The sequence below is a fragment of the Medicago truncatula genome, chromosome 7 (genome assembly GCF_003473485.1).
Source record: "Medicago truncatula cultivar Jemalong A17 chromosome 7, MtrunA17r5.0-ANR, whole genome shotgun sequence".
Classification (NCBI taxonomy): Eukaryota; Viridiplantae; Streptophyta; class Magnoliopsida; order Fabales; family Fabaceae; genus Medicago; species Medicago truncatula.
This window is the reverse complement of record NC_053048.1, coordinates 52,831,383-52,848,464: the sequence shown is the minus strand read 5'-3', so window position 1 is coordinate 52,848,464 and position 17,082 is coordinate 52,831,383. Positions and strand designations below refer to the sequence as shown.

Here is a 17,082-nt window from a genome sequence, read left to right as displayed (position 1 = left end):
ATGCTTTCACTACTTAGGTTATGTAAATTTATTTCACTAAAGAGAATCACAAATAAATCTATCCTCTTTTCAATTCACCACTTATATTTCAAATAATTAAAGGCAATGGAGCACTCTCTTTTTAATTGAATCATACTCAAGATAAAACAAAAAGAATTACACTCCCATTTCAGACAGTGTTGAAAAGTAAATATGTTTCCTTAATTGCTGAAAACCATCCCAAGTAAAAAATATTATTATACAGCTCCATACAAAACATAAAGAACAAAAATCAAATCCTTATTAAGAAACGCAAAAGTCAAACACTTACTTATCAATGATGTTTTTTTCTCTAATAATAGGGAGGCCAACATCCAGATTGATGGGTTCAATTGTTGACAAAATTGAAAAAAAAATCAACTAACTTGGAATCCAAATCAAGTTTACATGATTAATGACTTTAGATTAAGGAACTTTAGTTTACATGAAACTTTTCAAATCTCAAATATCAATCTCACAAATTTTATGTAAAGCATAAAAATTCTGATATAATTCTTCATAGATCTTTTAATTTGTAAACTTTTTCTTTCAAGCTGCATAATCATTCTTTTTTCAAGCTTCACAATATTGAATTTGGCTACTGCATAACCACATAACCTGCAAAAAGAATTAATGAAAGTGTTTATCTGAGATCAATAGATATGTCATAGAATTGTCAAAAGACACAAAACTGTGATTTTGCATAAATTCAATCAGATTTTTTAAAGCAATTGCTTCTTTAATTGGTTTCTTCATACTCCAAAAAGACTATTCCAATCCCTCACCAACCTGTATCATTTTGAAGTCACAAAATCCCTATGAATACTCTCTGTTGAATCCATATAATCTAAGTTAATTCCCTATTTGTTTTTCACCACAAATGTGGCAGATCCTGTTTCTTTCCATTACAATAACTGAAACGTTGAATCTGAATATTAAAAAGAAAAAAGCATTGTCAGTAGCATCAATGTAAACACTGTCAAACATATGATCAGAACAATATAAGCATGTACCTTTTGAGGCCTAAAATGTCTAAGCAAAGATACTTTTGAGGATGTGTTTGCAATTTTGATACAAATAGGGATTATAATGATATCGCATAACACATTCAAGGAGAAAAATTGCGGTTTACTCTAAATCAATCAAAGCCAACGAACCAAAATACACACTATGCCCATAATAGAACCAAAAAATATCAACCACAATATACAATAAATTTAACAAAGAAAGTAACACTTTGAGGACCATGTATTGTAGGTCGGCTCTCCAATTCTTAAAGACAAATTCATGAATAAATGCTTGTTTTCTTGGTAAATATCATACATAAATTGGAAACAAAAAGTTTGAACAGAAAATCCAAAAACCAAATTGAATATGTGAACCATAGAACTTAACCAATAGGATCACAAAGCCTTAAAAGTATGATATAACTCTTCGTATATCTTCTAATTGTAGCTTTTTCTTTCAAGCTGCATAAAAATAGAACCATAGAAAACTTTCGCCAATTCCCACTAAAAAACCAAATTACCTCTTTCTATTAAAACTATGAAGATGGTACAACGATACAAACACTGGCATGTTAATTGCTACATTTTTTAGTAGAAATAGCCTTTGCAATTTATCTCTCTTCTAAAAACCTTCATAGGTGGTGTTAACTATCCTTCTAGATGACTTTTCAAGTGTTTCAATATCAAATCCACATAAGATAAAAACAAATCTCATACATAAACCTAAAGGATAGTAAAACATATTACCTTCAAAGTCTGAAAGCCCAATGATAATTATTTGTTTGCAAACACAACAATATTATCAGAACAAAATTGAAGAGTCTCAGAGGTAGCTATATCAAAAGCAACAAAATTTATCAGATCAAAACAAATTTGAATGGAACATGTGCTGTCGGAAATTTCTACTAAATCATCTCCTCTCATCAAATGCTTGCATAACAAAAGGCAATAATATTCAATCTAGAAGTTAAAAAAAAGTAGACAATACCATACCTCTACATTCTGAACGTCATGAATTATGATCTATCAAACACAAAATGGCATTGATCCTCGAACTGCAGCAACACATTAAAAAATGATTCAAAAATTTTGTAATCTCAATTCAATATGAAAAATTACAGTCCCTTAATTAAACATGAAGAACACCTCGTAAAGAAGTAGGATTAACATATATACTCGTTGCAAAATGTAAGAACCTTTGTGCAAGAAACACCATCCATTTTGGAATCACATCTCATACACAATTTCTGAGTTTATTTAGATAAATCTTAACTCCACATTATCAGTAATTTGTAGGATTTAGAATTAGCCAAATTCTCATGATTTTTTTTCAAAGCACATGGTTCAGGCATGAAATAAGCTACTTCGGTGAAGTTTCTAAGAAAATTTAATGATACTAAGTAATTAAGCATCTCAACATAGTTCAGAGCCATGAATATTGGAGTTAAGACAGAGCACATATATAGTTTATAGTCATTGGTTGACACTAAGCCTCTAGTCATTGGTTGCATATATATAGTTTATCTGAGGAAAAATGTAATTCAAAATTCAGAGTCTTTTCTTGTATGATTTATTGTTGATTATATTCATTCAAGTGAAATATTTTACCATAAATTCTTTATAGTCAAGAACACCATTTCCATATATGTCGGCTTGGACCCACAACTCCTTTCTCTTCCTCATTCAACCCATGAGAATGGCCAATTAAATTGAGCTGCAAAGAATTGAAATAAGAAAAAAAACTTATAAACACGTGGATTTTCAGATAAGCATGTGCGCTAAATGGTCTTTTAGCGTGCTAATGGCACAGTTAATGCTGCAACAAACCTGTCGAAGTGCTTCACAGAACCCAGAATATGTAATACAATCTTCATTATCGGCCCTTAGAAATGCAAATGCATCACTTTCTGTCAGTGAAGCTCTCCTCAATAGACTGAAAAAATAGAGAAATTTTTGTCAATGTCCATTTAGTTCCATGAAACTAAAGAACTAAAGATTGAAATTCAATGAGACATTTCATCAAACACATAAAAGGGGAAGATATTGAAGGTGAAAAACTTACACAAATCTGGATTTAAAGATGAGGGAAAAAATATACCAACGAAGAAGGAGAAGGAGAAAAAACTTACACATGGGAGTGAAAAGGAGAAGAAATCATCCCAGCTCTCCTAGCCGCGACGGAGCGTGTCATATAAACCAAAGGATTGAATGATTCCGATATTAGCAGTGGTGTGTTAGGAGTCTTTCACTGTTATCGCGGTGGTTTCCGGTGAGGTGGCCGGAACTGTAGGCGATGAGGATGAAGAAAAACAGCGATTGAGAGAGGAGAAGAGCAGAGAGAAAATCGAAAATGAAAAGAAGAGCTGAGGTAGAGGTGTTGAGTTTTTAGTAGTTTGTTTCCTTAATAAATTCCTACTTGTAAGGAATACTGTTGCTTTTACTTATTCCTTAGGAGAATCCCATGTTATTAGGAATTGTCAAACGTGGGATTAGTGGTTCCTTTATTTTCTAGCTTTCAGTTACTTCCTCTTGTATTTAATTACATTTCAAGTCAATTAACCAGTATCCAATTCTACAGTAAAAGCTTAATAACAATTGGTATCAGAGCTCCCTACTGGGGCCTGATTTGAAAAAGCCGCAGCTTTCATTCTTGCAGCAGCAAGAGTTTTCTCTTTCCTCTTTCAATGACTTCTGAAAACAGCAGTTTTGTTCAACCTGCTATTCCACGCTTCAATGGTCACTATGATCATTGGAGTATGTTGATGGAAAATTTTCTGCGATCCAAAGAGTATTGGATTCTTGTGGAAAATGGCATCACTGAACCTGCAGATGAATCCACTTTGACAGAAGCACAGAAAAAGGTGTTGAAAGATCAGAGATTGAATGATTTGAAGGCAAAGAATTATTTGTTTCAAGCAATAGATCGTGCTGTACTGGAGACCATCCTAAAGAAGGACACCGCTAAAGACATTTGGGATTCAATGAAGAAGAAGTACCAAGGCTCTGCACGGGTAAAACGTGCACAACTCCAAGCTCTTCGCAAAGAGTTTGAAATTCTTCACATGAAGGAAGGAGAATCAGTCAATGATTATTTTTCAAGAACATTGTCAATTGCAAATAAGATGCGCATTAATGGAGACAAATTGGATGATGTTGCAGTCATTGAGAAAATCCTTCGCTCAATGACACACAAGTTTGACTATGTGGTGTGTTCCATTGAAGAATCGAATGACATTGATAGTCTTTCGATTGATGAGTTGCAAAGCTCGTTGCTAGTTCATGAGCAAAGGATGACTAGATATGATGTGGAGGAGCAAGCCTTGAAAGTCACTGCTCATGAAGGAACCATTTCTCCAGGAAGAGGACGTGGGGGATTTCGAGGAAGAGGCAGAGGTAGAGGACGTCAACATTACAATCAAGGAGCCCGATTTGACATGGCAAGGGTGGAGTGTTATCATTGTCACAAGAATGGCCATTATCAATATGAATGCCCAGACAAAGAGAAGGAAACCAAGGTAAATTTTTCTGAAACTGAAGAAGAGTTGCTCTTGATGGCTTACATTGACAAGAACAATTCACTAGGTAATACTTGGTATTTAGATTCGGGCTGCAGCAATCACATGTGTGGAAACAAATCTTTGTTTTATGATTTGGATGAAACATTTAGAGAAACTGTAAAGCTTGGTAATAATTCTTGCATTTCTGTCATGGGAAAAGGGGATATTAAACTCCATATGAAAAACAACATTGTGCATACAATTTCTAGTGTGTTTTATATCCCAGATTTGAAAAGCAATCTCATCAGTCTGGGACAACTGCAAGAAAAAGGTTACATCATCATCATCCAACGAAGTAGGTGTCAAATTCAACATCCAGAGAAGGGTCTGATAGCTGAAGCAGAAATGACATCCAATCGTATGTTCCCTCTACACATTCAGCATAGTGTTCAAAAGTGTTTGTCGACAAGAGGGCAAGATCCAACATGGTTATGGCATCTGCGTTATGGTCATTTGAGTTTTAAAGGCTTAAAAACACTATATGAGAAGAACATGGTGGAAGGACTGCCCAATATCAACAATCCTATAGAAATGTGTGAAGACTGCATTGTTGGTAAACAACATCGCGACTCTTTCCCGCGAGGGAAAGCATGGAGAGCTGAGCAACGTCTACAGTTGTTGCATTCAGACATCTGTGGACCAATCAATCCAACCTCGAATGGAAACAAAAGGTACTTCATTACCTTCATAGATGATTATAGTCGAAAAACATGGGTTTATTTTTTGCAAGAGAAATCTGAAGCTTTTATGGTTTTTAAAAGCTTTAAAGCTCGAGTTGAAAAAGAGTCTGGAAAGTACATTCAGATCCTTCGCACAGATCGCGGCGGTGAATTTAACTCACATAACTTTGCAAGTTTCTGTGAATCGCATGGAATACGGAGGCAGCTTACTGCTGCATACACACCACAACAAAACGGCGTGGCTGAAAGAAAGAATCGGACGATTATGAACATGGTGCGAAGCATGATGGTGAAAAGGGGTATTCCAAAGACTTTCTGGGCAGAAGCAGTCAATTGGAGCGTTCATGTACTCAATCGAAGTCCTACCCTTGCTGTGAAAAACATAACACCTCAAGAAGCTTGGAGCGAAGTCAGGCCATCAGTTGATCACTTTAGAGTTTTTGGATGTAGAGCGTATGCACATGTTCCAAATGAAAAGAGAACAAAACTTGACGATAAGAGTGTGAAATGTGTTTTTATTGGGGTTAGTGAAGAATCCAAGGCGTACAAGTTATATAATCCCATTACTGAGAAAATAATCATCAGTCGAGATGTTCTCTTTGATGAAGAATATAAATGGGATTGGAGCATCACCGAGCAGCAACAAACTTTAATTGATGTTGAAGAAGATGGCGAGAAAAGTCAAGAGTCCGAATCAGAATTGCAGCTTCCTACTCAGTCCCTTGGAGAAATTTCGCCAAATCCTTCATCAAGTGTCTCAATTCCAAATGAAGATCAGCCATCTGTTTCAGAACCACCACGACAAAGGACAAGGCCAGCTTGGATGATAGATTATGTGAGTGGCGATGAATTATCTGATGAGGATGCTACTGCACATTTTTCTTTATTTGCAGGTTCCGATCCTATATTGTTCGCAGAAGCAGTGAAAGAAGAAAAATGGAAAAAAGCCATGGATTCAGAAATTGAAGCCATAGAGAGGAATAAGACTTGGGAGTTAACTGATCTTCCTAAAGGACAAAAAAGCATTGGTGTGAAGTGGGTTTATAAGACAAAGCTGAATGAAAAGGGAGAAATCGACAAATTTAAAGCAAGGCTGGTTGTGAAAGGCTACAAGCAAGAGCATGGAGTTGATTATCAAGAAGTTTTTGCCCCTGTAGCAAGACAAGATACAATTCGATTGGTGGTATCATTAGCTGCACAAAACTCATGGCCTATATTCCAACTTGATGTAAAGTCCGCCTTCCTTAATGGTGAACTACTTGAGCAAGTTTACATTGAGCAACCTCCTGGTTACGTGGTAAAAGGTAACGAACATAAAGTTTACAAATTGAAGAAGGCCTTATATGGTCTAAAGCAGGCACCTCGAGCTTGGTATAGGCGTATAGAAGATCACTTTGAGAAGGCAGGTTTCATAAAATGCCCATATGAGCATACTTTGTTCATCAAAACCGGAGAAGGAGGTAAAATATTGATAGTTTGCTTATATGTTGATGATCTTATTTTCACCGGTAATGATGAGGCTATGTTTTCTGATTTTAAGAATTCTATGATGGCTGATTTTGACATGACCGATTTAGGAAAAATGAAATATTTTCTTGGTATAGAAGTAGTGCAAACAGGTGCTGGTTTGTTTATTGGGCAAAAGAAATATGCTCAAGAGGTTTTGGAGAGATTTCACATGGAGAATTGTAATCCAGTTGGGACTCCAACTGAACCAGGTTTGAAACTCTCAAGTGATCTTGATGGGGAGAGGGTTGACAGTACTTACTTCAAACAAATTGTTGGAAGTTTAATGTACTTGACAGCCACTAGGCCTGATATAATGTATGCTGTGTGTCTGATTAGTAGGTATATGGAAAGACCAACAGAGTTGCATCTCAAAGCTGCAAAAAGGGTGTTTCGTTACTTGAAAGGAACAATAGATTTTGGTATTTTCTATAAGAAAAATGGAGGATCTGTTTTGACCGGTTTCACGGATAGCGATTATGCGGGTGATTTGGATGATAGGCGAAGTACATCAGGTCATGTGTTTATGATGGGATCAGCTGCTGTATCATGGGCATCAAAGAAGCAACAAGTTGTTACTTTATCCACAACTGAAGCGGAGTTCATAGCTGCAGCAACTTCAGCATGCCAAGCAATTTGGCTAAGAAGAATTCTTGAAGAGTTACATTTTTATCAAGAGAGGCCAACTGTGATTCACTGTGATAATAGTTCAACTATCAAACTCTCCAAGAACCCAGTTTTACATGGGAGAAGTAAACACATAGATGTGCGATATCATTTTCTTCGTGATCTTGTTACTGACAGAACCATAGATTTGGTATATTGTCGAAGTGAAGACCAAGTGGCAGATATCATGACCAAGTCTCTAAAGTTAGAAGCTTTTGTGAAGCTGCGAGCTTTACTTGGAGTTTGTTCAAGTTTAGTTTTAAACTGATTCATAGATATGATTCAGTTTAAGGGAGGGTGTTGAGTTTTTAGTAGTTTGTTTCCTTAATAAATTCCTACTTGTAAGGAATACTGTTGCTTTTACTTATTCCTTAGGAGAATCCCATGTTATTAGGAATTGTCAAACGTGGGATTAGTGGTTCCTTTATTTTCTAGCTTTCAGTTACTTCCTCTTGTATTTAATTACATTTCAAGTCAATTAACCAGTATCCAATTCTACAGTAAAAGCTTAATAACAAGAGGAAGAAGCTTCTTCCGATAGAGAGAGAAAAAAAAGAGGGATAGAGAGAGTAAAGGTTGTAAATGACATAGGAAATGGAACAACATTTACTAATAGCATTTGAATCTGAACTGATTGGGAACAAATGGATTAAATGGAGATCTACACAGATGCATCCAACAACCGCCAAAATAATTTGGAGCCAAAACTATCAGAATTAGGGTTGGCACAAATTGTTAGCAATGCTATTGCTATTAGAAACTAGAACGCCGACAAGTTATAATATATAATTTTGACAAAAATAATAAACTGATACACCAAAACTATCAAATGTTTGGATACTATTGTATTACTAATAAAAAATAATAATGGGTTAATAGTGTTTTTCACCCCTGTAATATAGGATATTTTTGGTTTTCGCTCCTATAAAATTTTCGGTTAAAATTGCATCCTTGTAAAACTTTTTTTTTCGGGAAAACACCCCTACCCCATCCAACTCTGCAAATTCGCTTACGTGGCGCTGATTTGACATTTTTTTTAATTGGCCATGTGTAAAAAATATATCCACATCAGATTTTATTTTTAAAATATTTAAAAAATAAAAAAAATCATAAAAATATTAAGTTTTTTTTTCAAAAATTAAAAAAATCGAAAAATAAAATAAAATCTGATGTGGATATATTTTTTACACATGGCCAATTAAAAATAAATAAAAAATAAATAAAATGTTAAATCAGCGCCACGGAAGCGAATTTGCTGAGTTGGATGGGGGAGGGGTGTTTTATGGAAAAAAAAAAGTTTTACAAGGATGCAATTCAAACCGAAAATTTTATAGGGACAATAACCGGAAATGGCCTATATTACAGGGTGAAAAACACTATTTCGAAAAGTTTGAGATAGTCAAAACAACATAGATTACAACGCAATCATACCCTTACATTTCGAAAAACTTATTCGTATACTACGTTAAACGTCTCATCCGTATATTCATTTTCTTCATCAGTTATAAGTATCTTGAGCCCTTGTCTTGACGTAACTCTTGAAACAGCTACATATAACTGTCCATGAGAAAATACAGGCGTTGGTAGGTATACACCAACATGTCCGAGTGATTGCCCTTGACTTTTGTTGATAGTCATTGCAAATGACACAGAAATAAAAAATTACCTTCTTTAAAATTTGAAAGGAATTCGGACGTCGGAAGGTGATAATGATAATCGAGGTATATATACTTTGTCTCCAACATTACTTCTCTCTTTATCTAATAAATTTTTAGCAATGTTATTGCTATTAGAAATAAGTATGATATGCACTTCTCTCTTTATCTAATAAATTTTGGTTAAGAAAAAAAAACTTATTAAAAAGATAAAAAACGAAAAATAAATTTCCTAAAAGAAATATGAAAAATAAATATTTAGAAAGACATTAATTTAACGGTGCATTTAAAAAAAAAATACTAATAATTAACGGTGCAAGTTCCAATAATATCTTATTCGCGTATGTTTGGTTACACGGTGACAAAAATTGATTTTGATTGAATTGATTTCGATCAAAAGTGAGTTGAATGAAATGTGATTTATGTTTGGATACATTTTCGATAGAAGTGATTTATACTCCCTCCGTCCCAAATTGTATGTCACTTTAGAAAAAATATTTGTTCCAAATTGTATGTCGCTTTACAATACCAATGAAAAATTAATATTACTTTTCCTATTATATCCTTAACTATTTATTACTCTCTTCTTTCAATTCTTTCATTGTATCTTTCCCATATCATTTATTGAGGACAATTTTGTAAAACAACTCATAATATCTCTTTCTTACACAATATTAATTATATTTCTTAATATGTGTGAAATGTCCAAAACGTCGTACAATTTGGGACGGAGGGAGTATGAAAGATGTTTATCTTGTGTCAAAATTGCTTTTAGTTATGAAAATGACCAAAATGGGTTTTTTCCTTTATGTGCATTTAAAACAGATTTTATCTATTTTATTTTTATTTTTTTCCTACAAACTTATTTCCATTTTTACGTTTTGTAGTGCATTTCCATTGTTAGTTAGTTATTTAATTATATGTTTAAGTTTAATACAACTGTGTAAAGATTATTAAAAAAAGTTCTACGAAAAAAGATTATTAAAAAACTATTAGTTATATAGTGCCATTAAAAAAGGCTTTTTGATAGGCACCAAAAAATCAAACAGTCGCAACAAAAACCACCGTTTCTTCCATCCTCAACAGTGTCTTCTTCAACTTTGCCTGAGATTTCTGCAATAACACATACAACAATCAACTGATTTGTCATGTAATTGGAGGATTAATTGTCAAATATAAACAGAAATTTGAAAGAAAGTGATAAGATTTAAGGGTAGAAGAGACAAATGAGGGTGTCTACTTTCACGGCAGAGAGAATCGATTCTATAAAAATTGAGTTTGGAAATACAAACGTACGACGGCGTTGAGTGTTGGTGGAGAACCAAACACCTTGAAATTGCTTTTGCCAAGCAGAACAAAGAGTTTGACCGTTGAGTTGTATTCCCGCCAGCCCAGCCAGGTATCGTTCCTTTCAAACCGGATGTCATGTCATGTCATCGTCATCAATGAGCAGCAGCAGTAAAAGCACGGCTTCCAACTTTGAGAACCCTCCACCACCACCCACTTCCCTTGATTTATGGTCACAAATCGTCGCCGAAGAAAACCAACACTACGATAATCAAATCGACATCGTTTTCCGCAGAAGAAAACCTCGCAATGACCCAAATAATGTTAACTCGTTAGTAACTAACTCCTCATTCTTCCTCTTCTTCACTGTTTTTTATTTTATTTTAGGGTTATGAAACTGTTTTTGCTTTTCATTTTTGCAGAAAAAACTCCCATGATATTCCCCGGCGTCCAAGTCGAGTGAGTTTCGCTGACCCAATTAAGAGAGTTAGTTGGAAACGCTCTCTCTCTACCAGGTTTGTTCTCAATTTATAAAAAGTTCCTATTTTTCAGTAAACCCCATTTCAATTGTTGAATGTGTATGCTTGTTCCACTTTTGGAGGTGCACAATTGTTTTAACATGTTTGGATGTTTTTCCAGTAGAATTGATTTTAGGTTGAAGCTATGATTTGTAGCTTTTGATTCCAAATATGAATTTTGCACTTCAAACTATTGTTCAACTTACTTCTGTAGATATCTATACAAACAAAAACACTTTTCATTCAAAACTCTATCTTAACTGAAATCAATTTTAAATTCAAAATCAGTTTTTCTCATTGTGGAACCAAACTTGTTCGCTCTATTTCTTGTTTTTCTTTCTAATTTATTGGAAATTCCTTTCAACAGAGGGAGGACAAGTATAGCAGTTGGTGCTTCTTTGGTTTACCGACCTGAGCTAAAGAAAGACCGAAGAAAAGGCAAACCACCTACTCATCCCAAAGTATGCTTTTGTTACCTTACGCTTTTCTAACTTTATATTCTGCATCTGGTTTTCCAATTAATAATCTTAGTTTTTCTGAGGAATTTAACAACTATGAATTTCTTCTCATTTAGAACAATTATGTAAGATGATATCCAAATCCACGCTATTCTACTTTTGAAGTCTTAAACTATTTGTTTATTGTTATTTGTTGGTTTGGTATATATAGGGAAATAATGCTAAACCTGCAAATTTTGATAAGGAGAGATTGTACTTTCAAGAGGTTGATGCTTTTGAGTTGATGGAGGAGAGTCCCTCTCCGAAAAAAGTTGGCTCATGGATTGCTGGCAATGTGACGGATGATGTCCCATTACCATCAATATGCTCCAGATTAGAAAAATGGTTACATGCCAGAAGATTAAACCCCAGAAGCGGTCCCTCTAGCACACTATCCAAGATCCTTGACACCCCAACAATGAAATTAGAAACCATTTATGATCGCAATGATTCAGATTTCAGATTGAGATCATTGGATCGAAGTGAAATGGAATTCGAAACTATTTATGATCTTGATCACAGTTCTTCAGACTTCAGATTGAGATCAATGGATCAAAGTGAGCTAAGCAATTCACAATTACAGAATTTAAAAACCAGAGAAACTAGAAGTTCAAACGATGCAATTCTTATTAGGAGTGAAAGCTGCGAAGATATTGAAGCTGGTGTAAAGAAACTTTCTCTGACATCAACATCATCCTCATTTGATGACCATAATAATTCGTTTGCTGTTCTATTAGAAACTTGTGGGCAGTCTGCACCATCCATGTTAGAGGATCTGTTTTCTCGGTATAGGTATGTTTCTTGTTTCCTAGTAATGGTTTAATCTTGGTTTTTGGGCTACAAAGGTTTATGTAAGTTAGTGCTTAGAGAGACAATTTTTTTCTACTTCCTATGCCACGCACACAATAGATGCTTTTTTTTGGTGCTTGGTATTCTTATTATTAGTTTTCAGTTTCATGACAATTTTGTCTACAATATAATATTGGTACATGACATTACAAAGTTGATTTGATGTTCGGGTAACTAATTAGGTGAATATAATTTTCCTTTATGTCCATTACAGTTTTCTGATGACGCATCAGCTGTTAAACTGGAAATAAATTTCATTTTTCCCCTTCAAGATCACAGGGGGACTGTTTTACAGATCTTAATTTGTTTTTAATTTTTCCTGTTTGTGTAATTTCCATTAAGGTGCAAGGTTCATTCGTGTGCATTATTGCCCTTGGCGAGTTGAAAATACACTCATTGAAATCATGCAAAGCACCTCAAATCTAGTGTACTAGATCCACTTTAGTCATTTTCAATTGAGAAGTTCCTTAATTGTAATTAAGAATGCTATAAATCCCATTTTTTCTTCCATCCTAAGTATTTTTTGTTTGTTTTTATTATTATTCTTTGTCTTCATTCATATAGGAAAGCCATTTTTCGTTTTCCAGTGGTTCAGAAACAGTTGTGAAAGTTGGTGAAGGAACATATGGAGAGGCTTTTAAGGTTGGGAATTGTGTATGCAAAATAGTTCCTTTTGATGGGGACTTCAGAGTGAATGGAGAAGTCCAAAAGGTAATTGTAATTTGTAATATATCGTAATATTATTGTCCCCAAGAGGGATTTTTTAAATAAAACTATGTTTACCCTAATTCAGTTAGAATATTTGATGAAACATCTTGATCAATACATTGTTAAATTTGATTAAAGTGGTTGGATCTTGGATGTTGTGATCACAGGTAAACTACTAGTATTGTTATGTTAATGAACTATGTGGCTTTATGTACTACAGAGATCGGTAGAATTGCTGGAGGAGGTGTTTCTTAGCCAAACTCTTAATCAATTAAGAGGAAGTGATGGAGTTTCTAATAATCTATGCAGAACATTCATAGAATCCATAGAGTGAGTATCTGACTTAAATAATTTTAAGGTGCTGATCAAAACCATTTTCTATGGGAAAACTAAAATTTTGTTTCCAATTTTACCACTAACCATAATTTTTGACTTTTCCACCATTGGGTTTGTACTTTTGCCATTGCGGCATGGGTGACTATAGAAATGTGATGGTTAGAAGAGCCTTCTCCATAATGCATAGCTTAAAAGTTGTTTTGCTCTATATGCCCCGAGCACAAATTTTTACTCATTTGCCTATAAGTACTATGGTCTCATCTATATGTGGTTCGTCTTCTGTGACAGATTTAGGGTGTGCCAAGGTCTTTATGATGCGGACCTGATTCGAGCATGGGAAGATTGGGATCGCAAGCATAATTCAGAGAATGATCACCCAAAGGAGTTTCCAGAGCAACAGGTTTCCTGATTTACCGTGTTGATTATGGACTTGTGTGTATTTCTAATTTAAATTTCACTTGCCGTAATATATTGTTTTGAACGAATAGACATGAGGATGCTCTTTGGTTGCTCACTATATTTTTTGTATTTACCGAATAATCCATTATTCTATAGATTAAGAGCCAGTGTGGATAAACTTGTCATCACATTTATATTACGGGACGAGAAAAATAAAATATTACAATGACTATAAGTCTTCTATATAATAGCTTCTCGTCGTTGAAATCTGTTTTTGCACCTCAAATATATTCAAGTTTGTCAGAACTTTTTTTAATGTAAATTAGGAACCAAAGTGGGCCCTAGCGACTACATTTTCCAAGCAAGAATATTTGCATTTAACAGTTTAATGTGCATTAGTATACTAACTTATGGTCACATTTAGTGTTACATGGTCTTCGTACAACAACATGGGGGCAAGGATCTTGAAAGTTTTGTGCTCCTTAATATTGACGAGGCAAGGACTTTACTGGTTCAGGTATGTATTACATGTTATATTATTACTGTACCTGTCAAGTGCTTGCAGCTTAATGACGGATTATTTATTTTGATTTCCATTGTAAAATACAGGTTGCAGCTGGGCTTGCTGTGGCTGAGTCTGCATTTGAATTTGAACATCGAGATCTTCACTGGTGGGTGTTCATGTAATGACGTTATATATGCAATCCTTGTATTTGTAAGATTACTAATTTATGAATATTCAATTGGTTAGGGGAAATATACTTGTCAGCCGAAGTGATGATTCTGCAACGTTGCAGTTCACTCTTGACGGCAAAAACTTGTTAGTCGAAACGTATGGATTAATAATATCTATTATTGACTTCACTCTATCAAGAATAAGCACAGGTGAGCGCTGGAATTCTTGGTTTAGGTATGCTATTGGGCCTTAAATTTGTCACTTGCTATGATTAACTGCTGTCATATTTACACAGGTGGTAGCATACTGTTCTTAGATCTTTCCTCCGATCCTGACCTATTTAAAGGCCCAAAAGGAGACAAACAGGTAGGAAATGCTTATTTTGGGTTGTAAAAGTTATATCTGATTGAATTAATGGATCTAACTATTACATTCGCATGTATAGTCGGAAACATATCGGAGGATGAAGGCGGTGACTGAAGATTGGTGGGAAGGAAGGTTAGATTCTCATATTTATTTATTATAGCCAGTTTTCACCCTACTTGGATAACAATAGTTTGAATGCTTGGTTATAATAGTCCCATTTTGTGTGCGTGCGTGTGGATTGTTCATTTGAACATAAAAGAGTGATTAAGTGTAAAATACCTCTTTGTTGTACTATTCTGGGAAAGAATATACCTATGTGGTGTATATGTAGACTGTAGTCTTGTACACATGGGATTCTTCTCAAGTCAAGTCTTCCTTGTAGACGATAAATCCCCTCTTTTGACATTCTGTCTGCATGGAAATTTTTGGTTGTGTACCAAAATTTTTACATGCCATTCAACTGATTCAAGAATTATTCGACAACAATATGATAATTTGCTTTGATATTATAATATTCGACACATTGTTGGCATTAGTCTTGGTTTAGAATTTGCAATGTTCTTTATTGTTTTTTGTATTTCTCAGAAACTAAATTTCCGTTGCTTTTTCAAATCTGCAGTTTCCCTAAAACAAATGTGTTATGGTTGGTCTACTTGGTAGACATACTCCTCACGAAGAAATCATTTGTAAGTCTTGTCTATTTTTAGCAAACCATATGATGCTTGTTTTGCTTATTTTCCCTATGAACATTTTGGAATTGCAATTTTCAGGTTTAGATATAACACTCTTAATCATGCCATGCATGATTTTGATGTTATACAACTTTGCATTACTCGTTTTCAATATATGATTCTGTTATATTAGTTAATGATGAAAAAATCAGTCTTCTGATAGTTTAATAAAGTTTTTGGGTGCTCATAAACTAGTCTTAAATTAACTAAACAATGTCGCTCAACAGAGTGGCTGAACTGATTTCTGATGATAGCAAATGATTGAGCAAAAAGAAGGCAGTGTATAATGAACAATTGTTATTGCATTTGCAGGAACGAACTTCAAAGGATGAGAGAGATCTACGCTCCTTGAAGAAACGTCTTGACAAGTATGCTTCGGCCAAGGAAGCAATTCTTGATCCTTTCTTCACCAACATGTTTGTTGAGTCTGACATGGCTTAACAAGATAAACTGCTGCTATTTACTTGTTAATTATGACAGGAGTTAGTAGAGCTGGTGATTTTTTTGTTAACTTGTTAGATTTCTAGCTCATCTTTTTGTATATATGCATCCCTGGTTTTAAACTTATACGGGATCAACATAATTTACTGGGATTAATTTAAATTTCAACTAATGTAGGAATGTGTTAAAAAATGTATTTCATTCATGTTTTTTTCCCTTTATTAATTAGTTGGCATTATATATTTACAACTAATGTAGGAATGTGTTGATATCCCTCAGACAATACTTTTGCTTGGTTTTCTTTCTTGACTTGTAGATGTGGTGGCTTATTTCTTAATAATCATACAATTTCAATTGCTTAACTCAAGAGGAAAACGATTCATGGATAGTTGCCCTTGTTCTGTGTTTTATAGGATTCAGTGGACCCTTTTGATTGATACATATACCACTACATTGGTTCCATCACTTGCTTTGCTTTCGGCTAGTAGCACTTTTTTTTTTAGAAGGAGCAGCCCCAGAAATGTAGAATAGAATATTCCACGTGGGTCGTCCCCGTTCAATATGCATTTTTGGTAGAAGATTTTTATCATCTTAGATAGAAAGAAAAATGATATATTACCAGTTTAGTTCTAAATAATTTTGCTATATTGACCCCCTTGGACAGCAAGAAGTCAAGAACTAGTTAGCAAATTACTGATTGCTGAGCGAATATGACTTTTTATTTTTTATTTTTTTTATGTCGACCAAACTAGATCCTCAATAGTTATTATTGTCTACTTTTCGATCGAATCCTCAATAGATACTTTAAACCGACACCAATGCACATGCTATAATGAATCAAGGTCTCATCATTCAATTAAATTATTTTCTAAAATAGAAACTTTCTCCAATTTTATTTTATTTTTATCTTGTTTTTCCTTTATCACCACACCGCCCCATTACATATCTTTTTCTTTTCTACTTTTTCTATATTATATGTTTTCTATATCACTCAAGTGAGACATTTAAGAAATAAATCAGTATACAAAATGGCGAAACTATTATTACAAATTATTCAAGAGTTTAATTTTTCATTTTTTTGACAAACAGTTTAAATTTCATATATCCCTAAAAAAAAGTTTAAATTTCATATTCTTATTGAGTAGGATTACCCCAAAATAGAATTTATTTACTTTTTGTCTTAAT

The 17,082-nt window shown here is 34.2% G+C and overlaps 1 protein-coding gene and 1 long non-coding RNA gene across 4 annotated transcripts; one reads left to right on the top strand and one right to left on the bottom strand.

The window, feature by feature from the left end:
• Positions 1–358: 358 nt before the first annotated feature.
• On the bottom strand, positions 359–3,506 carry LOC11432807 (uncharacterized). 3 transcript variants are annotated; one of them, XR_003006521.2, is made up of 6 exons: positions 3,155–3,506; positions 2,853–2,958; positions 2,634–2,739; positions 2,019–2,080; positions 808–1,858; positions 359–636 (listed from the first exon to the last, which is right to left on the bottom strand). It is a non-coding gene; the product is annotated as an uncharacterized lncRNA (long non-coding RNA). The 3 variants fall into 3 exon arrangements; XR_003006520.2 differs by having other exon boundaries at positions 808–946; positions 1,773–2,080; positions 3,155–3,503; XR_003006519.2 differs by having other exon boundaries at positions 808–2,080.
• Positions 3,507–10,106: 6,600 nt separating this feature from the next.
• Positions 10,107–16,122, top strand: LOC11429763 (serine/threonine-protein kinase haspin homolog). Its single transcript, XM_003626106.4, has 14 exons — positions 10,107–10,707; positions 10,799–10,891; positions 11,262–11,355; positions 11,564–12,183; positions 12,828–12,951; positions 13,169–13,278; positions 13,573–13,684; positions 14,108–14,200; positions 14,293–14,354; positions 14,435–14,568; positions 14,655–14,725; positions 14,805–14,857; positions 15,345–15,411; positions 15,769–16,122. Exons 1-14 carry the CDS (start codon positions 10,520–10,522, stop codon positions 15,895–15,897), a joined length of 1,950 nt encoding a protein of 649 aa, XP_003626154.1. The 5' UTR covers positions 10,107–10,519; the 3' UTR covers positions 15,898–16,122.
• Positions 16,123–17,082: the final 960 nt, after the last annotated feature.

Bases quoted from the DNA above. Each gene is read 5' to 3' on its own strand.
- LOC11429763 (XM_003626106.4), top strand. From the start codon at position 10,520: ATGTCATCGTCATCAATGAGCAGCAGCAGTAAAAGCACGGCTTCCAAC. The intron at 10,708-10,798 runs GTTAGTAACTAA...TCATTTTTGCAG, and splicing joins GACCCAAATAATGTTAACTC to AAAAAACTCCCATGATATTC. The intron at 11,356-11,563 runs GTATGCTTTTGT...TGGTATATATAG, and splicing joins AACCACCTACTCATCCCAAA to GGAAATAATGCTAAACCTGC.